This window comes from Halichoerus grypus, chromosome 9, assembly GCF_964656455.1.
Source record: "Halichoerus grypus chromosome 9, mHalGry1.hap1.1, whole genome shotgun sequence".
Lineage (NCBI taxonomy): Eukaryota > Metazoa > Chordata > Mammalia > Carnivora > Phocidae > Halichoerus > Halichoerus grypus.
In genome coordinates this window covers 121,518,410-121,545,679 of record NC_135720.1, presented here as the reverse complement: position 1 = coordinate 121,545,679, position 27,270 = coordinate 121,518,410, and the positions used below count along the sequence as shown (strand labels likewise).

Below are 27,270 nucleotides of genomic sequence, written 5' to 3'. Positions count from 1 at the left end.
GGGGACATAAGTCAGCTCTTCCTAGAATCAGAGTGAGGTCAGAGGTTGATTGAAAAAGAAATTTTTTAAACAGGCAGCAATTTCAAGCAGGGCGGACATTCATGAACGAGGGTAGCCTTTTCAGAAGGATGGCTTTTTTTCTCCGGGACTTCTCTAGTTAAAAATCTGGAGATAAAGCGAAACTTTGAATGAGTACCATTTTATTTTGGATTTGGATTGACTTTATATAAAATTGCACCGATGCTTGAAAAAGAAGCCAACTTCATCAAAAGACTGGAGGTAAATGATGGTGGTGGAATTTGCGTCCACCTGTGGCCGGTTAACTAAATTCACTGGCACTAACAGGGCAGTCCATGTGGTCCTTTGTGGGTTAGCTGGTTTCGCCTTGTGCTACCCTCCCTCCACTCACTATTCACGGAGGCCCTACTAGGCACAGAATATGAAGGCTACATCAGAGAGCTTGAGGTCTCCAGGATGAACTCCGAGAAAGCCTATTTTAATACATGAAAGATGAAGTAGGAGCATCATCAGCGTAAAGCCATCATTTCTGCTAAAGGGGAAAATGCCCTATTGACGGCATCTCAGTGACTTTGTTACTGATCATAAGATATTTTACACAAATTCCATTTCCACAGACGCAGCATCAAGGATGTGTTACTGGGAATCAGAAGACCTGAGCCCTAGTCCCAGGCTGACCTCTCATGAACTCTTCGATTTAGGTCAAAGGATTCAATTTCTCTGGGGCCTCGGTTTCCTCTCCCAGAAGAGGAGATTTCAGGTAGGTGACGAGAGGTTCCATCTAGCTTCATTATTTGTTATCATTCAAACATTGTATTTCCCGCCTGAGAAAGGGAGAAGTTATTTTCTTTGTTGTTGTTGTCTTGGAAGAAAACCAGCTGTGGTGCACTAACAAATCAGTAACAAGCCCAACCCTGAACGGGCTGCTGCTTCTCCTCTTCTCTTTGACCAGCCACCATTGATGGCCACCTTCAGGCAGCTCTTGAAACAAATGAAAAGAATGTCCTCCTTGCCCTGGGCATGAGCACAAGTGGCTATTTGCAAAGCGACATAAAGGCCGTAATTGGTGTGAGTTCACACTTGGGTTTACAGCAAAACAGCATCTCTTAGCAACAGAGACCTTCAAGCAGTGAAGCCGAATTCCAGTGTAGACACTTCCAGAAGGGAGTGAGGAATCAGTGTTGAAAGGGAAAATGAGAGCCATCTGATGGAGTTCAGAAACCACAGTAGCTAGAAGAGGAACAGGAACCACCTGAATTCTTTTCTCGAAATGGCCTAAGGAGCTGGTCAGCATGTTACCCTGACATGACCGAAGATCCCTATCAAAGTCTGGATAAAGGTGCATTGCTGTTGAAACTTGCCAACTCACCATCAGCAAGCTTTCACACCCTGAGATTTAATTAGGTGGGAATGTGAACCCATCACATGTTTACTCCTTTGAAAGCAGAAAAATAAAAAGAGGAGAAGAGAGAGAGCACAGAGGAACAGGACTTTGTACTCTATCCTTTTATCTTACCGCAGTTAGAAAGCAAGGCCCACCCGAGGAAAGGCAAATATCAAACATGCCTTTATGTGGAGGATACATGGGCAAGGAAGGATTTAAATTCTTCACCCATTTCTCTTGAGGTTCGGACACTTGTCACTCTCATTAAATGAAAATGTGAAGGATAAACACCTGGCGAAGATCAAAAAGGGGTAGGATTTTAAAGTGGGGCCAGAGAAGAAAGTTCTTTAGCAGTTAGCCAGGGCCTGATCTCGAATTGCCTTGTTAGAGGGTGAGGGTTCCTCTCTCGAAAAGCTTTTGTGTGCCTCTGAAGATAATCATTACCATCAGAGCAACCGTAAGGACAAGACATTCTTCCTCCTCATTTTATACTCACAGATCATTTTTAGCCCCAAATGATATTTCTCAGCTTAATCACTAAACTTGGTTTCAATTGACTTTTAGCCGCTTTTTCTTAAAGTCAAGAGCGTACAAAAAAACTTCACAGGAGAAAATATTCAAAAGGTTGTGCCACAGACTCCAAATGCAATTTCCAGAAGAGAGGGCCAAGAAAGGTTTGAACAATGGCTGCACCTTTTCTATGAGACTATTGTCCTCTGTTGAAGAGGAGCGAGATTCGTATGTACACATTCAGGCCTGCTCGTTTGAAAATGTCTATTTCTATGTGTAAAAGTCTCATCTGATGCAAGGCATTTTTTAACTGAATTAGGTGGGAGGGGGGAGCAAAAACAAAAAATAGATTCACTGGTAATGGAATTTAGATTCTCCTTTTTTGGATCTTTCCTGTAGAAAGGTTCCCCCAGGATCTCGAGATGTATGCTCGGCTCCCTTGACGACTCAAACCAGCTCTGGCTCCAGGCTGAGATGGTGAATCCTTAAGGCCTCGTGAGAAAAGTGAGGGATTGAAGTATTTCATGTGTGCTTCTGGTTAGTTCTGTTTGCAACAGTGGGATTTTCTGAGCATCTCACACAATGAAGACAGAGGGAGACGCAGAATTTTGTACTCCAGAGCCTTTTCAGTGAGAGAATATTTCTGAACCTGAAACAAAAGGGAATCAGGCAAATTTGTAAGAAGCTTCATTGTATAGAGTTCTGTTTTGTTCACTGACTAAAGGTGAATGCTGACATTAACCCTTCAACGAGGTAAACGATTCCTGGAGAGCTCCAGGGGCTCAGAGATGTCTCCAGGGAGGGCGATGGGTGACAGTCATGGCCTGCAGATCTGTAAGTGGGCATTTTCCTGTAGGGAAGCACTTTGGGGTTTCCCAAGGCCATGGGTATTAGAGCAGAGAAGAAGCTGGTTCCAGAAGCAAGGGCACTCACACGGGCCAAGGAAGCCCACTAGGTGTGACTTTCTGCCGGGAAGATGGGGAGAGAAAGGGGCAGCAACTCTCTGGCTGGGGATGAGACCTGTTGGATCTGGATATTCACCCAATTGAATCACAGAGATCTGTGAGAATTCTCTGCTTCATGGAGCTCTCTCCTACCAGGGGTGGTGGTGGTGGGGGGTGTTATTGTTGTGACCTAGAATCCTGAGCTCTGACACGAGGCTGCTCTGAGTTTCGAGTGTGAGTCCTGGTTCTGATACTGTGTGACCTTGGGCAAGTTACCTAACATCTTTAACACTTGCCTTCTTCGTTCCAAAATGGTGCAATGGTGCTTCCTTCATAGGTGTGCAGGGTACTTTAGGCGAGGTAACACACGTATAGAAAGGTGTTGGAGGACTCAAGAAATGGTAGCTGTGATCGTTATTAAGTTTATGAGGAATGTGTCCAATTTCTGGTTCTGTCAAAGATGCAGAGCAATGTGTCTGTGGCAAGATAAGGCAAGCAGGATGAGGGAAGGCCAGGATCTAGCATCAGATCTGCCAAAATTGAGGGCAGGGAGCAGGGAAGGCTCCTAGGGTGGGCTGAGTCAGTGGACGACACACAGTGTGATGGTTCTGCACTCTTCGTGATGTTTATTTAGCCTGGTAGACAAGATGGAGGACCGGCTTACCTGCCCCGGCCAAAGAGAGACAACCGGGATCTCAGGACAATCCACAGAGGTCTGGGCCAGCAAACATTCACTACCAGGAAGTCTGACCACAGGCAGCAAACTCAAGCTCTGTGTCTGTCTGACTCTACTGTAGAATTATTTAGCAGAGCTAATGGAATGAAATGTCTACTGGGGATTCCAACCTTTTTTCTCTATTTGATTGCTATTGAAATATGACCTTGGGTTTGTGGTGATGAAGCATCAGATAAACTCAGTATAGTTATCTTAGGTGGTTGGGGACAAGATGATCGCTTCTGATAGCACCTAAATAATACTGGCTGTTAGCGTGACTGCTTACATTTGCAAGGTTGCTCTTGAGCAACCCTGTGTGATAGGTGGGTGAGGCAGATATTACAATTATTCCCATTTTACAGTTGAGGAAAGCAAGGCTCACAGAAGTGATATGACTTGTTCAAGCTCACACCACCAAAAGGTTGGAAGGTTGGGACAAATAGTCAGGAAGTCTGACTTCAGATGCTCTCTTTTCCTACCAAGTATTTCTTGGGTTTGATGCCTAGAGGCAGACCCTGAAATGGGGCTTTATGTGCAAGGAAGCCAGCAAGGGAATTGGGGCTTTTGTTGTCCCACATTCACCTGTCACAGGTTAAGGGGGAGCTATACTCCCCGGGACTTCCCATTCTCCTGGCAAATAGGCTTCAGTAATCCAAGCGCCACGCTTTGGGAAAAAGTCTCAGTTGCAGGATGATGGAAGCAAAAGCCCCTTAAAGCTGGCTTCCCTCTCTCCAACCCCCAGACCTCCAAAAATAGTTAAAAGGGCCCTGAGGGATCTGAGCAAAGCCCTGAGAGCATCGTCCTCAGTCACCTTAGCCAAGAAGGCCTCAGAAGGTCCTGCATCCCTTTCACCTAATGATGGGCCATGTTAATAGTGCTCTCCGACTTGCTTTGGATGAAAGATAGGGTTTAATTTGGAGTCCTATGGGTTCTTGGGGTAGCAGTTCCCTCTAATTTTTTTGCTGAGTTATCCTGAAAAGGAGGATGATTTCCTGACACAGTTTGTAACTAGCAACTCACCTACTTTCTGTTTTAGCTTGGGGACCCACGATGATTTCTATATATTTAAAAATCTAGAATTTGCACATAATTTCTAACAGGGAACAATGGAAATGGACATTGTTGTTTGTCCTTCCCGTAACCGGGCCTGGGCAATTCTACTATTCCACTTTCAATCATCATGGCTTGGAGGAGGGTAAGGCCACCTCCATGACATGTGACTAAGCCTGGCCAATCAGAGCATCACAGGCTGGAGACCACAGTCAAAAATAGTGCTGACCCAACCAGCCATAAATCAGAGCCAATGAGATTGGCGGTGATATTGTTGGAGCTTTTAGAAAACAGGCATTCTCTTCCTGTTGGAGCTGCCAAGGGTGAGCAGGGGAAACACCACATAGAGCCTAAGAATGAAGGTCACAGAGAAGAAAAGAAATCCAAGAGGTGGAAACAGACCAGGATTTAGCCATGCCTAAAGCCATGCAAGCCTTGATCTTTCTGGTTACATAAGCTAATAAAGTCCCTTTTTTGCATAAGTCAGTTTGCCTTGGGTTTTCTATAGTTTGGGTATGAAAAAAATACTAATGCCCTGACAGTATTGGTAATTTCCTATACATGTTTTGCTATGTAAGGAAGTATGATGAGACCCTAGGATGCTGCCTAAAATAAATCACTTTTCAGATACTGACGTGTAAAGAATTCACTTTAATTTAATTTTATTTTTTTTACAGATTTTATTTATTTGACAGAGAGAGACAGTGAGAGAGGGAACACAAGCAGGGGGAGTGGGGAGAGGGAGAAGCAGGCCTCCCGCTGAGCAGGCAGCCCGACGCGGGGCTCGATCCCAGGACCCCGAGATCATGACCTGAGCTGAAGGCAGTCGCTTAACCAACTGAGCCACCCAGGCGCCCCTCACTTTAATTTTAGACTCACTAACCAGCATATTCTATGGTATCTCTTCATTGCTACTTGTGTCCTCAAAGAATACAAGCATCTTTCTAATTTCATAAACATGTAAGCTGTTCCGTGCTGGCTCACATGATGCCCTCGCCAGCCCTGGATTCTTTGTTTAATAGTGGCCATAAGGACAATTTTTGTGGGTTGGTGACCTCCGAGGTATCATTTTCAAAAAGTGAGACAGGACTTACTGTACAGCCCTACTCCCAGATATTTACCCAGGAGAAATGAAAATGAACCATAGACAAAGGTTCATAGAAGCTTTATTCAAAGTAGCCCCAAACTGGAAACAACCCAAACGTCCGTTAACAGAACGCATAACAAGTTCTTGCATAGTCACGCGATGGAACAATACTCAGCAATGAATAAAAAGGAATAAAATACTGAGACATGCAACAACATGTGGGTGAACCTCGTATGTGTCATGCTAAGTAAAAGAAGCTAGACACAAGAGAGCATGTGCTGTCTAGTTCCATTTATCGTAAGTTCTACAACAGGAAAAACTTATCTATAGTGAGAGAAAACAGTTCAGTAGTTGCCAAGGTCATGTGTGGGGTGGAGGGATTGGTTGCAAAGAGGCACAACAGAACTTTTTTGGGTGAGTGAAATGTTTTGTATCTTGATTGGGGTGATGGTCTCATAGGTGAATACATCACGAAATTGTACATTTAAAATGTGTCTATGTAAAATATACCTCCATAAGGTTTTTTTTTTTAATGAGGTATTTCCTTAGGATTTTCTTTTCTTTTCTTTTCTTTTTTTAAAGATTTTATTTATGAGAGGGAGAGACAGACAGAGCATGAGCAGTGGGAAGCAGGCAGAGGGAGAGGGAGAATCAGGTTCCCCGCTGAGCAGGAAGCCCAGCGCAGGGCTCCATCCCAGGATCCTGAGGGGAAGGCAGACATTAACCAACTGAGCCACCCAGGTGCCTCTCCCTAGGATTTTCTTAACTTCAAGACTCATAGTGTCTATATTTTAAATAGTATCATCAAATCTTAGTCTATAAATACTATATTATTATAAATTATATTAATATATAATATTATCATAGAAATGCCGTGAGGTCCATAAAATTTTCCAAATATGCAATTCTCGCTACTACCTTTGAATTTTCATTCCTGCTGTCCCTTCAACTTGGAATACACTGTTTCCTCTTCTCTCCCTGACAAAATGCTATCTATCATCCCATTCTTCATTCATTCATTCATTCCCCAAATATTTATGGAGTGCCAGGCCCTGTGACCCGCAGTGGGGCTGTTGAGACATATAAATCAGGAGCCCTGCCCTTTAGGACACATCCTAGAAAATGGAGTTTTACTTGAATGCCCTTAAATTTATATGCTTAACATTTTCTGGCTGATAAAAAGACTGTCAAAGACCGTTAAGCTGGAGGCTACAGGCCGTTCTATTACATTACCTAAAAGTGTGCTGGTTCTTCCATACCCATGTATTTTGCCGCCTCCCTAAAGGTTCTATGTTAACTTTAAAGAAATGGAAACTTTGAGGAGGTTAACAAGACAGGAAGAAAACATCTCTGAGAAGTTAAAGGGAAACTTGGTTTCAGTGCACTTCTACATCTATGATGAAAACACGACAAAATATGGGAATGTAACTCAAATGAAAGGGGAATCGAGACGAAGTGATAGTTGCCAGGTTTTCCAGATGGGGCTTGAGGCTCCCCTGGGCTGTCTGGCCTGTTAGACCAGAGCCTGGACCCCAGCTGACAAGTTTGCTGGTGGTATCTTTTAACGTTTTAGAGTATTTTAAAAAATCAATTACTATAACAAGCTTTTATTAACATTTATTTTTCAGTTATTTACATTTTCTTCTGCTCCCCCATCAACTTTGGGTTACAAACCATTAAATCTTTATTTGATTCAAAATATCATCACAGAGATAGGACCTGTACAGAGCAAAGTTACTGACTTACACTTCAATGAAATATTAATGCTTGGAAAGACTGTTAAATCACCTTGTTTTTTTAAAAAATGTTTATTTTAGAATAGTTTTAGACTTTTATTTTTTTTATTTTTATTTTTTTTAAGATTTGATTTATTTGATAGAGAGAGACACAGAGAACACAAGCAGGGGGAGTGGGAGAGGGAGAAGCAGGCCTCCCGCTGAGCAGGGAGCCCGATGCGGGGCTCGATCCCAGGACCCTGGGATCATGACCTGAGCCGAAGGCAGACGCTTAACGACTGAGCCACCCAGGTGCCCCTAGTTTTAGACTTTTAAAAAAAGATTTTATTTATTTATTTTTGAGAGAGAGAGCATGCATGAGCAGAGACGGGGCGGGGGGGGGCAGAGGGAGAAGCAGACTCCCGGCTGAGCAAGGAGCCTGATGTGGGACTTGATCCCAGGACACTGGGATCATGACCTGAGCTGAAGGCAGATGCTTAACCAACCGAGCCACCCAGGTGCCCTAGAATAGTTTTCAACTTCTAGAAAAAGTTGCAAAGATAGGACAGACAGTCCCCATATGCCACACATCTAATTTCCCCTATTATTGTCATCTTATCTTTGTCACAACTAATGAACCAATATTGATACATTTTTATTAATTGAATTTTATAGTTCACTCACATTTTCTTAGCGTTTACCTAATGTCCTTTTTCTATTCCAGGATCCCTTCCAGAATGCCATGTTACACTTTGATCATCATGTCTCCTTAGCTTCCTCTTGGCTGTGATAGGTTCTCAAACTTTCCTTGTTTTTGGACACCTGGACAGTTTTTAGTACTGGTCAGGTATTTTCTAGAATGTTCTGCAATTGGGACTTGTCTGATGTTCTCCTCATGGTTAAACTGGGGTTATGGGTTTTGGGGAGGAAGATCACAGAGATAAAGAGCTGTTTTGGGGCACCTGGGTGGCTCAGTTGGTTAAGCTGCTGCCTTCAGCTCAGGTCATGATCCCTGGGTCCTGGGATCGAGCCCCATGTCCGGCTCCCTGCTCAGTGGAGAGCCTGCTCCTCCCTCTCTCTCTGCCTGCCTCTCTGCCTACTTGTGCTTTCTCTCTCTGTGTCAAATAAATAAATAAAATCTTAAAAAAAAAAAAAAAAAAGAGCTGTTTTCATCACATCCTATGGAGGCTACATGCTATCAACATGTCTTATCACTGTTGATGTTGATCTTGGTCACCTAACTGAGGTAGTGATTATCAGGTCTCTCTCTCTTTTCCCCCTCCCTTTCCATACGCTCCATTTTGGAAAGAAATACGCTGTATAGCCCGCTCTTGAGAGTCATGCTTGACCTCCTCGAGGGCTGTATATCTACATACATTCTTTGGGATTCTTCTGCATGGGAGATTTGTCTCATCTTCCCATTTCTTTCTTTATTCCATCATTTATTTATATCAGTATGGATTCATGAGTAGTTATTTTAGACTTTGGGTCATTATACAACACTATTTCATTTTGTTGTTCAAATTAGGAGCTCTTTTCAGTTGGTTCCTGTGACACAACCCTGTCACTGGGGTCAGGGGCGGGGTGGGGGACAGTCAGCAGTTTCTTACTTTGAGGCACTACAAGGTGCCCTGGGCTCATCTTGTATATTTCCTGCCCCAGTCCTAGAATCAACCATTTCTCCAAGGAGCCTTGGTTCCTTTTATTGGAGAATGGTATTAGAAACCAAGAATTGGTACTAGGTGCGCTCATTGTTACTGGGGTGTTAAATAACCTTTTGAAATAGCAAAGGTGTTTTACTCAAGTTTAAAAACTTAGTTTCATTTTAAAAAATATTGTTAACAAAAAATGCTTCAGTGACTTTATATATTATATATTATTTTGCTATAGAAACACTAAATTTCTATTCAAAGCACTATTCGGTGGCCCACGGTTTAGAGGGACAATAATATACATATATGGCTAATTTTTTAAATACAAAAGGTTTCTCAGGACTATCTAATAGCCATAAATTCAAACCAACCTTATTAGAGACAAAAAAATATCTAAAAATTTTTTTTAGTTAAAACGTTTTGCCTCAGAAAGTATATTCTGGGTCTATGATTTACCTCATTTGGGATTATTCCTTACTCTCATACTCTTCTAGCTTCTAGTCCTTGAAGGAAATCAGCTGAATAGATTTAGATTTGGCTAGAACACCTAGACCATCCAGTAGTGAGTTTTTCTTCATCTCCATTTAGAATTAGTAGGGAAAGAGGGGAAAAGTGTTCTTTTAAAGAGCATTATTTTATCTATCTTACGAAGTGAAAGTCTCTTTCTCTAAACCTTTGTTACTTGATTTTTGTTCCCACAAACCCTCCTGGCAATGATTATCTTCAGATTGCCTATTCATTGAGGAAAGCCCCAACATCCATACTTGAAACCTGAGGTTCATTTGCTAATTTTGGGATGATTCTCCCAAGCAACAGAGGCTGTTTCTATGCTGGAATGAAACATATAATGTTCATCCGTCAGTCCTGGCATCCTACCTATCCTTTTTCTGTGTGTGTGTGTGTGTGTGTGTGTGTGTGTGTGTGACAAAGAACATTCTTAAACACAATAAGGCAAATGTGACATCTGTGATTTTTAGCAAACAGAAGCCAACATCAAATTCTAGATTGATTTGTTATACTAATTGTTTTTTAACTCAATTAAAGGAGCTCAAAATTAAATTTTGACCAAGCTTTTAAAAGTAATTCGGCCTTATCAATCACACAATTGAATAGCTTTTTGCATGGAAGTCTTATCTTCATTTTGTTATTTCTTTTACTTGGCCTTTTGATCAGGAAGGATGAATTTGGTGGTACTCACTGAGTAAGTTTTTCTTACGATATTACCTGTAGTTTTCCTTTGGATAGATTACGTGACATTTTTATTACTTCTGCCACCGAACAAAAGTAGCTTTTTCATTTTCGTTTATGATAGGTCTTGTAAATGTCAAATTCCTTGTTCGAAAGTCAGAGTTAACGTTCCAAAAGTCAAAGGATGATGTAAGTAATGTTCAAGTATACACATTTAGAGTTTGAAGTAATTTCATATCACTTTTTCCTACCCCCCACCCAAATCAAGATAACCTACTTTCAAACAACTACTTGAAAGAGGGAGGTCAAACTGTGGTAAGAAAGAAGAAAGACACATGATATTCGAAACTGTGGTATCTATCTATATTTCAAGTATAAATAAAAAACATGAACATATAGAGGCGCCTGGCTGGCTCAGTCAGAAGAGCGTGTTACTCATGGTCTCAGGGTTGTGAGTTCAAGCCCTATGTTGGGTGTAGAAATAATGTAAATAAATTTTTTAAAAAGTGAACATACAAGTAAAACTAATGTGAAATCCATTTGCTATGACTAGTATTATACATTCTAAGTTAATTAACCCTGACACCAATCAATTCCTTGGAACTCACTTTTACAGAATTACGGAGGACTTAAAATTAGATTTCTATCAACTTTAGAAGTAAGCTACATTTTTTTTTCCTCCTGTTATCTCCAAGGAAATAAAATTGTTCAAGTGTATTCGTGATTAGGTGGTATCTTTCATTTCTTTATTTTCTCAATTTTTAGGAGATTACAAACTGATAGATTATTTAACATGCTTTCAAAGCAAGAGAGACTGGCTCAGCTTCTTCACAGTGTTAAGTAACAAGAGTTCAACAGAGTAAATTTTAAAGATAAAATCAGCTTTATTATTCATTTCAAGTATAAATAAAAAACACGAACACAGAGATACATGCTCACAGATGTGAGCTCCGAAGGGCTACAGAAAGGGAAAGGTTTTTAAAGATAGGACAATGAAGTCAATTTTCAAATGTTGACAATTGTTTTTCTGGGAACATTGTGTGTGGTCTGTGAGCTGCATTTGGCTTCCAGGCCAATCGTATGCAAGCTGATAACCGCGCATAAGAACTTCACACAGGGAGCTAACCCATTGACCACAATAACTTATAATAAGAAATATAATTGTTCAAATGGATTCTCATGCTGGCTGATCTGAGCACTGTATCTGAGAGACTAAGCAAATAGGAAAAGGTTGCTTGGTGACTTAAGAATCAAAGTAAACAGAGCTGTAGGAACCTTGATGATAATATCAAGTGATAATAACCTGATATTTAGCAAATTGAGTGTCTTGAGTGTATTGAGGGCCTTGCATGTGCCAAGCACTGTTTTAGGCACTAGAAATACAGCTGAGTACAAATATGAAGGACCTGTCTAGATGTAGGAGGTAGTAAATAAAGAAGTAAATGAGAAAACTAGCACTTGAAGCTACCACCCAGAAAAGGAAAAGAGGGTAATGTGATAGCGGGTGCCTGATAGGCTGCCCCATACTAGCTGGTGAACCTAAATACTTACCCTGGAGGTTATCAGAGTTTAAAATTCCTCTTCTTCACTCCTTGCATTCTAGGCTCCTCCAAGAAGTCATTTGTGATATGTCTTAATGAATTGAAGCCCAGTTTAATTTAAATTAGTTACTTTTTGATCTTGACTACATTTGGGGCGGGGAACATGTTGATCTGAGAGGGATTTAGTCAAACCTCTAATCTAATCAGGAACTTAATTACAAGGTAAGTCAGGGCTGGGTCAGCACTGCAGATGGCTAATTGCAAACATTTTATGTTGGTTCCTTTTAGCTTGGATCTTAGAGGGTACCATTTTCTGGTGTGCCTCTTAATTCTGGGACTGTACCATTTGAGGATTTTTTTTTAAAGATTTTATTTATTTATGTATTTGAGAAAGAGGGCACCCACAAACCTGGGGGAGGGGCAGAGGGAGAGGGAGAAGCAGACTCCCCACTGAGCAGGGATACCATGTAGGGCTCCATTCCAGGACCCTGAGATCATGACCAGAGCCAAGCAGAAGGCAGATGCTTAACCGACTGAACTTAACTGCCCCCCATTTGAGGACTTTATCACCTTTTTGGGACAGGACTAATAGCAGCTTGGCAATGAAACTTCACCCCAGGGTTAGGGTTTCTCCCACCTAAAAATGCATATTAACAAATACCTCCTAAAACCCTTCCTGGGGTGCTTGGCTGGCTCAGTTGGTGGAGTGTGCGACTATTGATCTCGGGGTTGTGAGTTTGAGCCCCACACTGGGTGTAGAGATTACTTAAAAATAAAATTTTTCAAAAAAATTAAAAAAAAAAACCCCAAACCCCAAACTCTTCCTATGGTATTATAATCTGTCCCTGCATGTTAAAATAGAGACACCCTGGAATGCCCAGTCAGAAGGTCTGGGTTCAAAGCCCGTTTTTTGGCTCTGCTGTGGGCCAACTCTTTGATCTGGTAGACATTTGACCTTTGAAGCCTCGTCTGGGAGACCCACCTCTTGGGGGTTTCACGAGGACTGAATGAGAGTGTGTATTTGAAAACTAACCCTGCAGAGTTCAATATTATTTATTATTATGATTGGAATGACCATCAAGGTCACTGGCAATGCTTATTTTGTGATGAGTTCTAAGAAAACAAATGGGTCCTTGTGCCTTGGGGTACAGTGGTAGAACCCAACACAAACTAGAACTCTACTGGAAAAATCAGCCGCTGAAGAGGAAATAAATATCTGTAAAGTTATATTTAAATTCAGAAATAAAATGTAAATTTTATAGAATAGTAATTGTGGTAATAAGACACAGCTAACATTTATTAAGTACTTTGTTCTGGGCAAGGTAAACACTTTGTATTTATTATCTCTTCTAAGGGAGAGAGGGGAGAAAAGAAGAAAAATCAAGGTAATAAATAATATGAACTTGGAAAATAAATCATTACTATACAATGTGCCCTATCACCCCCCAAAAGCTCTTTAAATATGTGCGGGTTTGGAGACCCATTTCTCAGAGGTTTGGTATCTTCTGCAGCCCCATGGGCCCCTTTGGCCCACAATTATCTAATCTCCCCTTCTCAGCTACTCAGAAAAGTTCATGACCTCCTCCCATCCCCAAGGCCCAGCTCACTAACAGACTTCAGAAATAATTTTCGCGGATGTGCCAGTATTTTAGTAGTAAGCACTTGATGCCCACAACAAAAAAGAACTGCAGGTTAAAAATGTAAGCGAATAATTGAAATGCAAACGAATACATTCAGTATGCGTAGCTGAGAGTGTATTCCTTTGTAAAGCCAAAGCATGTCTTTCACATCCCCCCCCCCCAAATCATACTGGAAATGGATCGCTCTAAGACTTCCATTAATAAACTTCTCAGAATGTGAAATGTCTCCAACATGTGGGGACGCCGGGGTGAAAGGTGCCACGCTATTCTCATTTCTGCCAGGCCCGGGTGCAGGAGGAAATATGCTAATGCAGCCGTTTGCCGCAGGGCTGGTGTTATTTATATAGTGCTGGCTGGGCAAGGTTCGAGCTGGAGCACGGGAGAGGTGGGAGAGGTTTGTCTTCATGTGTGTGGATGTAGACGTGTGCGCCTGTGCACTTGGCGTTCGAAACATGAATTCAAGATCTTGGGGAGGGGGTGGGGAATACCATCACCATTCACGTTTATGTGTATACAGTATAACTCGTGCGGGCGATGTATCCTTCTAGCATTGTACTTACACAGAGTGGGGAAGACATGGCGATTTGGGAGTTAGGTGCCGCGATCGGTCGCCGGTGACCCCACACTGCGGGTGACCAGCGACCTGCAATTGGCCAATGCGCATTCTTGACACTGCTCCGCGGACACAAAAATCAACCATTATCCGAACCCCGAAAAAAGTGCGAGGGGGTTGCTCCCAAATGCTAGCGACTTTGGGCTCAGGACCGGGAGTGGGGTGTGGACAGCGGGTAGTGGGCGCCTCTGAAGCGAGCAGAGGTCACCGAGACCCGGCACACGGGGGTGGGTGGAAACCCCTCGCGGCTTCGGGAGCCCAGCCTCGAAGACAACCCCCCTCACACCCTTGGCGCTCAAGCCGACTCCTCCGGGACCCCCAGCCCACCCGCGCCCGCCGCTCCGCGCGCCTGCTCCTCCCCCGCCTCGCCCGGCGCGGAAGGGGAACAACAGGGGATCCTCCAGCCAGGCAGGCGCGGGGTGTCCCGTTTCCCCGCCCCCTCTCGTGGATCCCGCGGCGGCGGCGGCGGCGCGTCCCGGCTGGAGGGGGCGCTCGCGCGCAGGAGCAGGGCGCAGCAGGTGCCGCGGTTACCTCCACCTCGGCGGGGGGAGAGGGGGCGGGCCGGGGGGCAGGGGAGGAGGAGGAGGAGGAGGGAGGCCGGCTCCCGGAGCCGGAGAGCGCGGCCGGCTCGGCAGCCTGGGACCCGAGCTCGCGGCTTCCGGGAGGCGCCCGAGGCCGGATAAATACATCCTGGGCTCCCGGGGAGAAGCGGACGCTGCCCGCACCGCCGCCCGCGCCGCCCGCACAGCTGTCCGCAGGGCACCGAGCCGCCCGGCTTAGGCGCGGCGTCCGCTCCTCCTCCTGCGGCCGGCGCGGAGCAGCGGAGCAGCGGAGAGCGGCGGCCTCGGCCGCCGGCGCCCGGGCCGCGGAGCCGATGAGCGGCGGCGGCTGAGGGCCCGGGCCGGCCTCTGCCCGCCCTCTGCCCGGCGCCCGAGCGGGGCCGCAGCGCTCGGGGCGCAGGGTCCGGGCCGGTGACATGGGGGCGGACTGAAGCAGCCGGGGCGGCCGAGCGCTCTCTCTCGAGCCGCGGGCCCTCCTCCGCGGCGGCGGCGGCGGCGGCTGCGGGCGCCCGGCCCGGCGCGCTCTGCCCGGGGCGCCCGCGGGAGCCTCCTCCGCGCTTCTATGCGCCTCTGCGGGCGCCGTGGGCCCCGGCCATGGCGATAGACCGGCGGCGCGAGGCGGCGGGCGGCGGGCCCGGGCGGCAGCCGCCCCCGGCCGAGGAGAACGGCTCCCTGCCGCCCGGGGACGCGGCGGCCTCGGCGCCCCTCGGGGGACGCGCGGGCCCCGGCGGCGGTGGCGGGGAGATCCAGCCGCTGCCCGCGCCGCATCCGGCCGCCGGCGGCCCGCACCCGGGCTGCAGCTCGGCGGCGGCGGGGGCCCCGAGCCTCCTGTTGCTGGACTACGACGGGTCGGTGCTGCCCTTCCTCGGGGGCCTGGGCGGGGGCTACCAGAAGACCCTCGTGCTGCTCACCTGGATCCCGGCGCTGTTCATCGGCTTCAGCCAGTTCTCGGACTCTTTCCTCTTGGACCAGCCGAACTTCTGGTGCCGCGGGGCCGGCAAAGGCGCGGAGCTGGCGGGGGTCACCGCCACAGGCCGGTGGGACGCCGGCGACGTGGCCAACTGGACCAGCCCCCCGACCACCCCCTTCTCCACTGCCTCCTGGGGGGCCGCGGGCAACCTTAGCAACGGCAGCGGTGCGGACGGGGGTGACACGCCACCCCTGCCGTCCCCTCCGGACAAGGGGGACAACGCCTCCAACTGCGACTGCCACGCGTGGGACTACGGCATCCGCACAGGCCTCGTCCAAAACGTGGTCAGCAAGGTAAGAGCTGCGCCCGCCCCGGCCCCGCGTCCTTCTCCTGAGCCTTTCACTCCTGGATCTCCTCCACCCTGCCCTCGGTCTCCCTCCGTGCAGACCGAGGTCCCTTAAAGCGATGCTACCCTGTGTGTACATGCATCTGGCATTGGCTTAATCCTCCGTCCCCCAAACGAGATGCATTTGCCTGGGTGTGAGGCGGGGGCTTTTCGCTGCCTTCCTCGGGGAAGCTGCCTCCCAATCCTAAGGGGGCTCCATGGCCTTTCCTAGTTTGCACCCAAACTCCTGCCCGAGTGCACGTTTGGAAAGAGAGTCCCTCCCCCCAAAATGACTTGAGCTCCCTTCCCCTACCCTTCCAGCTGTCACCCTCATTCAGGCAGGGGTGGCCCTCAAGAAAGGTGAGGCCGCTGACCTGTCAGCCAGCCAGCTCTGGAAGACTCGCCTCATTCAGGGTCTGATGCCTGGAGCCAGGATCTCGGTTCTAGTCTTCTGCCAGGCTAGTGGTCTCCCACAAAGAAATATCTATCCATGGGACTAATGTCATATTCCCAGATGTTCTTCTTTCTGGCAGACCACAGTCATCCCGTGCTGGGTTTGCAAACAGGCTAAAGCCAACTAAAGAACCCAAGTTAAGAGCCACAGAAGCAAAGAGCTTTTGCAAATTCCCTTTCCCTTCTCATCGTGCTCATTCCTCTCCAAAGATTTGCTATTTTTGACTTTAGATTTTGCCACTCCAGTGTTCCCTCAAATGTCTTCTCGGGACTTCAGGAGTATCTCTAGAGTATAGGAAGGAAACTAAGAATTTGTTTTGTGTCCCCGGACCACCGCCACTCCCACATAGCAGCTGCTTTTGTCTGAAGCATCGAGACCCTGGGAGGCTTTAGCTGAGCAACCGCCTTGCTCAGAGTCCAGAAGGAGCCCCTCTGGCAGAGGTACTGCATTGTGTGAAATGAGCAGCAGTGGTTTTTGAGAGGAGCTGTGTGGCGGGCAGAAAAATCAATCCCGGAGACCTCTGTGTTTTCTGATTTTTCTTAACATACAAGAGACATTTATTAAGCAATTTGGGTTTTTTGTCCCTTCTGTGTTTTAAATAACTAATTTGTATTTCAAAGTAAGTGTAGACCTCCCCTCCCCTTCTGGGCAGTTCTGAGTTTTAAATGCTTTGTTTAAACGTGAGACTGAAGTGTGACAGTGTGCATGTGCTTTTTCCCCCCAAATGAGTGTTAGTAAACAGTTGTAACTCATGGATGTGTAAGATGAAACTCTTACATCATCATAATCATTGTTTTAATCATGTACCAACCTGGCAAGAAATGATCTGTCCTGTGGGAACTGACAGGATTAGCTGTTAATGGGGAAGATCCTTCAGGCTTGGTTCACCTTGACACCCCCCAGCCCCAGACCCAGTGCCTCTCCTTTCCAAATGTGTTCCTGTGACTCTGTTTCCCGTCCATGCTGGGCAACATTTGGTTTTTTTTGTTTGTTTTTTTTGTTTTTTTGTTACCAGTATGGAAAAAATTCAGAACAATGACTACAGAGACTATTTTAACACCCTTTGTATGTCTGTGCAAGTAAGGATTTGGTGACATTTTCAAATACTTTAAACCCCTTTTTAAAGTAGAGGAGGAATAATAGAGATCAAAGCAAACGTGTTTAGAGGGTGCTCTGTCCTGGGGTCAGAGGCGAGGGGAACTTGAAAGTTAGGAGGAGGGATAGAGCATCATTATCCTGGTGGTGGGGACCCAGGGACTGCCGGATGGCGGGGATGAGAGGACTAAAATAGTCCTTGAAACAGGCTTTAAAGGCACAGTGGAGAGCTGGCCAATTTTTCTAAATTAGCACTCAGGAGGGTCAAAGATGGCAGTAATGTGTGCCCTATGCTTTGGGGCTGCTTCAGAGCTCTGTCATGCTTACCTGTAGCTGACAGGGCAAGACTGGGAGCTGAAGACCTCGGGACAATAGTTAGAGACACATTTTCTTGTAAGATAAAGGCTAGAAAGGACATACTGATTTTCTCGCACAAATCAGATCTAAATAAAGGACTGTCCTTCTACAGTGTTCGATTCCATAACAAAAGCCTTAAAGAGCTCTTCAAGCACATTTGGCATATACTGAGGCCGCCTTTCAGCTTCAGCTGGATGTGCCCACAGATGCACAAATATGGACCGTATACCGTGACGGGTGCGCAATTCTAGAGGTCAGGTGCCTGTCAGCTTCGTTTGTAAGAGCAGAAGTGCAAGGTGGCACCTTCCGTCAGTGGATGAAAGTTCAGAGTCCGAGAAGTTGCCTTTTGTACTCTCTTTCCCCACTCCATACCATCGTCTAGCCACTTGAAAATAATCTCCCACAATGTCTCTGTCATTCAATTCCCCTCAGCCTGTATGTGCCCCTCCAATAAGTGTCCTATTCTATCCCTAAGTGTTGGGGAGGGAGGGGATACAGAAAAACTGCCAGGCATGTATTATGTTTTATTGTGTTATATTATACATATGTATTTTATTACGAATATATATTGTATTACAAATATAAATATACATCATTAATGTATGTCGTATATAGTACACAGCTTATCACATATAGGTCGTAATAGCACCTGCACATTTGAAACTGCCAAGCCAGTTAGAATCCCAGGTTATTGTAGTTAAAAGGGATCTTCAGGCTGACAAGCCTCTCTCCTCTCCTGATCAACATCCCTGACATGGGTACCCCTTCCAGGATGGGAAGGGAGGGCCCCATTGGCTAGGCAGCTCACTCCATGCAGACAAGCATGTTTTGGGGTGAATATAACTCAGGCCATCTCATGCCTATTTGCACGGCTTGCTCTTCTGAAGGATTCTTTTTCCTTTATATAATAGGTGTTCAGATATCGGAGAATACCCAAGTTTCTTTCCCGGCTAAAAAATCTCCAGCTACTTCCGCCATTCCACACATGACAGAATTTGCCATGCTGATTGCTCCCCTTGGCATGAGTGTCTCTTAAACATGACACTCAGAACACAGCCTGGCAGGCCCTGTGTGCCCTAACTACAAGGGAGCATGGATGGACACTGTGCTTCCACTAACAAAGCCTGCAGTTGATGCATGAAGGCTTTCAGTGAACACGACAAGCTTCTATCTGGAGACCATGGTCACCAAATCTTTGTGGGATTGTGTTGTCAAGGATTTCTCAGGCTATGCTTCTGTGACATGGCACACAATTTAGGTTTCTTCGTAATAGTTTTGCATCATTAGATGTCTTCTGTTAGTATCTGCTTATTTCTGTTTTGTGCCTTGGTCTTTGGTATTTGTTCCAAAATTTTCAATGCCTTCAAAATAATAATGCACCTTTCTTTTGTGCAACCCTATAAAGTTTTCCAAACGTTTCCTTTTATTATGTTACTTCCTTTTGTGAATGTTGAATAATCCAAGGCCAGTCTTAACACTGAGCATTATCTTGGATATTCAGTTAACATGTACGAGAGTGGGCCAGGAGCTGTTGAACCCTATGTTCAACTTCCCAGGGACATTCATAGCTCTGCATTTTATATCCCAGCCATGCCCTTCCGAAACAAATCTAACAAAGTTCTGAGTCACTGAGAGGTCAGCCCTGGGAGAACTGAGGCCGGATATGGCTCCCTGTCCCACACCAGCATCCCCAGGCAGCTCAGATTGTCAAAGATTTTACACAAGGTTAAAAAAACACAATACCGCTGACTTTAAAATATTCCTCTTAATAATTTGCATCATTATCCTGCGTTGTTCTGAGTGAATCCTCCTTGGTTTCCCGTGCTCACCACTTCCTTGAATAGCCTTTGGAATGTTGCCAAAAATCAATGTCAGCTGCTAAACTTTCTAAGCTCCCTTCTTTTTCTTTGTATAATATAAAGTTTGGGATGTTCGTCCCCGGTCTTCTTACACTTCTGTTCTCCATGAATGCTCAAAGATTGCTGGCTTTCGTCCTGTAAGTACATCTGAGAGTTGTTTAAATATCCTGGGAAGTAATTTGTATTCTTTTTCTGGGGCTCAAGTCTAGAAGTATTTAAAGTGATTCAGTACAATTTAATTAGGATTAAAAATAATTACAATTTCATTGCAATAGTAATATTTTAAAAATAACCCAGTGTCAGGTCATCCCAGTGGTGGTTGATTTATTTTGTCTAGTGTATACAACACAGCAGTGAACATCTTTATGCAGCTCTCTGTTTAGAGATTGACCAATAGATAATGCATGCACACAGTACAGAAAGCAGACCATAATAGTAACATTGCCTTCCATCTCTGCCTCCAGTTTCCCTCTTCAGAAGCAACCATGGTTACCAGTTTCTTATGTATTCTTCTAGAAATAGTCTAAGTATATTTTCATTTATATATTTGTCTCTCACAAACAATGACGTAATACATACATTGTTCTATGCCTGTTATCACCAGTGAGAGAGCCCCTCATTTTGCTTCTGTAATACTGTGTCTGCATAGTATTCCATTGTATGGGCAAGCCATAATTTATTTAAGTAGTCACCTACCAAGGGGGTGCTGAGGTTGTTTCCAGTCTTTGCTGTTATATAATATGTAATGAAATTCTGGTATGCATGAAATTCTTAAAAGTGGAAGGTCAAAGTAGGCTACATTTTTATTTTAATAGATGTTGTTAAATGCTCTCTCTAGAGATCTTACCAATTTCCACTTCCATCCGTCAAGCTGGAGGTCCTGTTCCCTATACCCTCCCTGACCAAGGACTTACCACACTTGGAAAGGTCTCCTCGTTGGATCTGTGAGGTGTATTTGGTGGTTGTTGTCATTTGCATTCCTCTTGTTAGGAAGGAGGTTAAACATGTCTGAAATTTTTTGAGCCATTTGTTTCCTTTTCTTTGAACTGCCCTCCTGAGGTCCTTTGCCTATGTGTGTGTTTGGGGGGAGGAGTATACAAAAGTTACGGTAGAAGTGCTCCAAGCAGAAGGTTAATTAACTCTCTGGATGTCTTGTAAATGTTTTTCCCCTGGCTCTTTGTTTGTCTTTTTTTTTTTTTTTTTTTATGGTGTGTTTGTTATGCAGAAACTTTTGGCTTGTATAGAGTCAACTTAATCTTTTCTGTTAGGGTTTCTGGGTTTTGCATTAGATTTAGGGCTTCCATAATCCCGGAATATTAGAAAAAGACCCATACTTTCTTCTAATATTTTTTTGATCTTGGTACCTCTGTCATTTGGTGTCGCAGATACCCATTTTGCTTGGGTTAAGCTAGTAGGATAAATTGCTAGAAAGGGAAATAAATATTAGGCCCCTGGATACGACCCGCATTTCATGCAGGCTTTGACTTGCTCCTAACAAGGTCCTAAACACTGCATTTGGCAGTGACACCAGTGGGAAGACCAGAAGCTAAACGGTTGTTAAGCAACCCTTGTCATCTTTTGGGAGCCAACGCTCTACCCCACGCCGTGGGGCTCACCTTTCCTGCATCTTCTTGTTCTGAGCTGGCTGGAAAACCTCTTTTTTCTCCTTTTTTTTTTTTTCCCTCTTTTTCCTCTTTTGTCTGTAGCATTTTTTGCAGGTCTCAATTCATTTTGGCCTTCAGTCCAAAGTAGGATTGAGTCAAAAGTTGATGCCATTTGAAACCACGATGGGTTTTCTGAATGTCAGTCCTGGCGTTGCCACAAACCAGCAGTGAGCGTGAGCCGCTTGGCCTCTGCTGACTCCAAGCCAGTCAAGCTGCACACTCAGGAATGTCCGTTGGTGGCTTCAAGGCAGCCATGGTGGGAGCATCTACACCATGGAATTGGCAAACACTACACCTCGGGGTTTTATGTTTTCTGCAGAGATCCAGTTGTTAAACGATCCTTACACCACTAAGTGTGACTGTAGGCCACTCCTTTCCCTTTTTTCTTTTTTTTTTTTAACTTTTCTCCTTCCTTCCTTTCATAGATGAGTCCCTCTTTTGGGCCAAGCTTTGTGCTATGTATTCAGGATAGGATGACAGATGTAGACAGCTCCACTCCCATAGAGCTTATAGACTAATGAGGGAGGCACACCTTAACTAATAATAATCCTTTAAATACACATGGAGTTAAGTGTGTGGAAAGAAAGGGAAATGAAAGACTAGAACAAAAACCCTGGCCTACACTGACTGGTCTCTGAGTGCAACTGACATCTGAGTTGAGATCTTAGGTTTGAGTGGGAGAGGGAGGAGAGAGAATGGCATTTGCAAGGGTCCTGTGGTATGGTGAGAGCTTAGAATTGCTAGGAGGCAGTGAAGGTGGGAACGTGGGAGGGGTGGCTATGAGTCACATTCAGAACATCAGCCATGAGATGACCCGAGTCAGCTGAGGGCATGAATTGGGATGGAGGGCAGCAAGGCAGAGCCTGTGGAGAAGGGGAGCTAGGATGGGGAGTGGGGCTCTGTGGAGAGGCAGAGGGGAGAGTGCAGAGCATTTGATGGGGAGAGGTCGCCTGACCGAAGGTTCTGGGGAAACCGGGTGGTTTGGGCTGTGGGAAGGAGGCCGGCCAGCCCAAGAAGAGGTTCTGAGGAGAAGCTGTGGGAAATTGCATCGCAGCTACAGGTCCAGGCCAGACTTGGGGCAAGTGGGCCTGAAGCCTCTTTCCAGGGCTATTGCTAGGAAGCAGCACTGGCCCATTGGAGTGTTCCAGCATTTTCCCTGCCCTCCTGCTCAAAAGGGGGGAGTGCAAATTGAATTTGCACAAAGCTGAAAGACCCTGACATAGGAGACCATCAGTCTAGAGTTTACTTCGATTCAACCAGCTTTACCTTTACCAAATGCCTAGTGTAGGTAAAAAAAAAAAAAAAAAAAAATCGTCCTAGGCACGGCTAACATATAATACGATCTCTTCGTCCAAAGTCCTCAGTTTACAGATGAGAAGACTGAGGCTGGAGTGAGTGTGGGGGGTGTCGCTGACTTATCCAGAGCCACCAGCTCTGCAGGGGCTAGAATCTAGCTCCCCTCACCCTGCAGGGTGTTCTTGCCTTTGCCCAGGGGCGGCCCCCGCCAGGGGAGAGGGGCCAGCAGGCGCTGGTGGGCTTGTTCCTTTTGTCCGGCCTGTCAGGGATGGCAGTCCTGTGAACACCTGGAGGGAAGGGTCACTGCCGTTGGGAGCTGTGCACTGGGGTGGAGTCGGTGGGCTTGGGCAGGGCGCCTCTCTGGGCACATTGCACTGAGCTCTGCTCCTTCTGCCTGGCCGGCCCGCTCCTCCTTCCTTCGGCCGGTGTGTCGCTGTTCCTCCTTCGGACCTGCTCATCCTCACTCTGCTCTCTGGCCCTCGGCCGGGTCTTTCTGTCCTAACCCCAGCTGTGTGGTGGTCAGAGTGCACCCTGCCCCTCTCCACCCCGGAGCTGTGTCTGACGCGTCTTCTACCCATGAAGTCTTCCCTGAGACTCCCTGAGCTCACCTGAATCTGCAGCCATGAAAGAGGAAGAAGGGCTTTTCCGTCTGGCGGGAGTGGGTTCAGGTCCTGACGGCTGCTGAGGACCAGCAGATATTAGCAACAGCCGTGACAGTCACAGGTACAGCTCCATGAGCTTTGTCTTTGGGAGAGTGGGTCATCGCTCGCCTTCCCGGGAGGCTAGAATGAGAACAGCTGGGGAGAGCCCACCGCCCTCCCCCCAGGCGCCCGGCAAACCCCGAGGAACCTGGGAATCTCAGATCCCGTTCTCCCTCCTGTGTGTGGGGGTGAGGACCGGCCCAATGAGTCAAATGAGTCATCTGAGAAGTACTTTGGTGGGGAGGAGCCGATAGGCCACACCTGGGAGCGTGATTTATTCCTTGGGCACTCCGAGGTGCCTGTCCCCTCCCCTCCGCCCAGAAACCCATCACGTGGGGGGCCAGGTGTGCCTTCCTCCAGGACGCAGGAATCCAGGGTGGCCTGAGGAGTCTGACCAAAACGGACCTCTAGTCTGATGAACAAGACCATGTAATGGCTTTGTTTGTCTTCAGGTCACTGGTCACAGGGCTCCAAAGGATCTGAAAAGGAAAAGGCTTTTCTGGCCGACCTCGAGGAACCGGAGAGCAGGGTTCTGCCAGGGGCTTCACACCCCACAGAGGTTTTGGCTCAGGAACTTGAGGTCATGCCGTTGGATGGAGAACCATCTACACGTGTTAAAAAGTCTGGGCCGGCTGTGCTGGTAGATCAGAGAAACCGTGGAATTTTAGAGGGGTTGGTGGTAGCTCTGGACCTCGGTGGCAGGGGTCAGAGAGCTCACCTCAGGGGCAGGTGGAAACTGGACAGAGGGCCAGGCGCCCCCCGAGGGCTGCCCCACCCACCCCGGACGCTGTCCTTGCTGACTTGTCATGAGAGGGCAGTGACTGACCTCTAGCCTTCAGACCTTGATCATCTGTGACTGGGGGCTTGTCCTTTCATTTGCTCAAGGCTGCTCAGTGCTGATCATTATGTGTAGGCAGATGCTCCTCCAAACAAGTGACCTAGAGATTGGCAAGGCCTCTGTTTCTAGGAAAGAGGGGCAATGATTATTGACCGATTGAGCTGGGTTCCCCTAAAATAAATCACTGCTGAAATAGAATACTGCCTGAGGCCACTCCATTTGCACAGGATTAGATTCTATAAAACCTCTTGTATGACTCTTGGTTGCAAGTGAGGAAAACAAATTTCACATTACATTAACAAAATAGAAAAGAAATGTATAGGAAAGGTGCAGGAATGGCTCAGGGAACGTAGGGTGGGATCTGAAACCAGAGAATTGTGGGGGAGGGGTTGAATCAGGAGCCCTGGTGCCACCGCCCTGTGTCAGGAGTCACGTGTGCTCTCAGCCCTTTCTCCAGAAGTCAGCTTTGTTCCCTCTGCAGGCTGACTTTGCCCGTGCTTTCGCTTACCTGGTCAGGCACCGGTCAGCACGGAGGCGCTGCATTCCTCTGTCCGTTCCAGATTCCTGGGTGCAAATCTGATGTCCAGGCAGGTTTCAGAGTAGAGGATGTGGTTACCCAGCCCTGGGGGTCTCCTGCAGACCATGTGGCAGGGGGTGGGAGTAGCTATTCTTCATTGGGATGGAAGGGATTAGAGATGAATCTTTTTGGCAATTAATCAAGAATAATTGAACATTGATGATTGAACCATTACATACTTAAAAGTATTCTTTTTCTTCCCAAAGACTCAGGATATAACTTACCTGGCAGCTTAAGCTTAGTATGGAATTGGCTGGGATACTCCTCCTGAGGCTTCTTTTCTAGAAACAGTGATACATGGTCTCAGTTATTAGCTCCAGATCACGGAGAGAGCTTGGAACAAGCCCTCGGGCAGTCACTGAAACAGTTTTACAAATCGTTCCCCCCACCCCTGACCCCACACAGGGTGAGTGTCTGTTTTTCCAAACCTTTCTGCTGGTCTCAGGACCAGCTACATCATTTGTGGGGCCCAGTGCAAAATGAAAATGCAGAACCCCTCGTCCAAAAATTACTAAGATCAAGAGAGTGACAGCCTAGCTTTAAGACAGATGTGGGCCCTTCTGAGCGGTGGTGCTTCTCGTGGGGGCTCCAGCCCGTTCTCTCTCGCAAAGCCAGCTGTCACGGCTGCAGAGCTAAGCAAGGATCCCCAAGCCCTTCAAGTCTTTCTTCCTGATTTTTCAGTGCCTTTTCTGCTTCTCTGTGCCTTGGTTGTGTTTTATATCTTTTTCTAGATGTCTTGTAGTCAGAGTGCAACATACTTTTTGTGCGTCTGTTTTTCCCAGGGAACAGCTTCACAAAGCCCTAGCCAGTTTTGTGTTGAACGTTTAGTTCACTCAAGGTATGCAGCAAGAAGGAGCCACGGAGGGAGCCTTCTTACATTTGAAAATACTGCCCCAGAAGTGAGACAGTTGGTTTACTTATCTGAGCAGTGAACCAAACAGCTGAGTCATAGGAACGTGTGGTAAAGAATGTTAAGTCATAGGAATGCTACTTAAGTGTTTGTCTGCCTTTTATTTATTTATTTTTTTAAATGGAGAGGATGGTCAGTCCTTTCTCTAATTTAATTCTGCCAAAAGCGAACAGTCACACTTTATTTCTGGGTATCATTTAAAGAAGAAGTGCAAAGGAGATGGATGCTTGCGTCAAGCAGCTCAGACGTCCCCGTGGTCATATTAAATTATGGCTGGGTTATGCACTCAGCATAGTAATTTGCACTACAGAGTGTTTCCTCCCAGATTAGATTAAAAGCTGCTTTTTCTCTGTGTGTTTAAAAGATGCTTTACAAATTGGGCACCCTTGATTGTTACATACTGAGGAACTCCACTGTTCTCCAATGAATATACATGAGCGTTTGCAGTGAACACAAAGTTTTTGTCCTACTTTTTAAAAAGTTTTTTTTTTTAATTGTAAAATCCACATAACATAAAATATACCATTTTAACCATGTTTACGTGTACAACTGAGTGGGATGAAATACAGTCACAGTGTGCTGTGCAGCCATCACCACCATCCATCTCCAGGACTTTGTCATCTTTCCAAACTGAAAACTCTGTCCCCATTCACCGCTAAGTGCCCAGCCCCCTCCGCCTCCCCCTGCCCCTGCCCCTGGCAACCACCACTGCACTTTCTCTCTCTGAATCTGACTACTCCAGGGACCTCACCTCAGCGGAGCCATTCTAGTCCTTGTTCTTTTGTGACTGGCTTTATTTTACTTAGTGGAATGTTCTCAGGGTTCATCCACGTTGTAGCATGTGTCAGAATTTCCTTCCTTTTTTAAGGCCGAACCGTATTCTGTGCTAGGTATAAACCACATTTTGTTTATCCGTTCATCCACTGATGGACCATTGGGTTGCTTCCACCTTTTGGCTGTTGGAAATAATGCTGCTGTGGACATAGGTGTCGTTCTACTTTTTGAAGACTGCTTCGTACAACCCCTTCATCCCTCCCCTCCCCCGTTAGAGGTGATTTCTGCAGTCACTTGTGTGGTGCCTGGCTCTGGTCCTTCTGTCAGAACATCTGTTCTGTAGGCAGGCCTTCTGCTCCGCCTTGGGTGGGTGACACAGATGGGTAGAAGATGGTCTCTGCCCTGAAGAAGGAGCTCGTGGTGTAGCCAAGACAGTTGGTAAATGGAGGATTCTAGGCCCAGTGTGGGACCAGCTGAGTCGAGCGTGTGAGGGCTGGGAGCTGAGGGTGAGGGGTGCAGAAGTGCTCAGGCCCAAGAAAGCCTGCGAGGTATGTGCTCGGCCCTGGGAGTTCCCACCATGGCAGGGGGAGCCGGGTGCTGCAGCCTTTGAGCTGGGCCCCAAAGGAGGGCTGGGGTCTTGAAAGATAGAAAGGGCCTCGTCTGCGGAGGAGCTAACACAGGCTGGGAAGGGACTAGTGCAGGGCGCGGAGGGGGACACCTGCAGCAGAACTTGGGGCCCGACCGTCCAGGCCCCCACAGTCCATCCTTGGGGATCGGTTGGGTTTTCCCCCAGTAGACAATGAGTTATCTGAGGTTTGTAATGGAGAAACGAG

The 27,270-nt window shown here is 46.4% G+C and overlaps 1 protein-coding gene and 1 long non-coding RNA gene across 8 annotated transcripts in view; one reads left to right on the top strand and one right to left on the bottom strand.

Annotated features, from left to right (window-relative positions):
- LOC118518099 (uncharacterized) overlaps window positions 1-15,644 on the bottom strand; it is a 36,928-nt gene extending 21,284 nt beyond the window's left edge. Inside the window, exon 1 of the long non-coding RNA XR_013441360.1 lies at window positions 15,529-15,644. This is a non-coding gene — a long non-coding RNA (uncharacterized LOC118518099). The remainder of the gene's footprint in view (window positions 1-15,528) is intronic.
- SLC22A23 (solute carrier family 22 member 23) overlaps window positions 14,643-27,270 on the top strand; it is a 175,797-nt gene continuing 163,169 nt past the window's right edge. For 4 of the 7 annotated variants that reach the window (XM_078055636.1, XM_078055635.1, XM_078055634.1 and 1 more), the window contains exon 1: window positions 14,654-15,880. In XM_078055636.1, the coding sequence (XP_077911762.1) occupies window positions 15,212-15,880 (669 nt within the window). In that variant the 5' untranslated portion in view covers window positions 14,654-15,211. Of the gene's footprint in view, window positions 15,881-18,729; window positions 19,217-27,270 lie in introns of those variants that run through there. The other 3 variants (XM_036064627.2, XM_036064626.2, XR_013441359.1) reach the window with 3 other exon arrangements.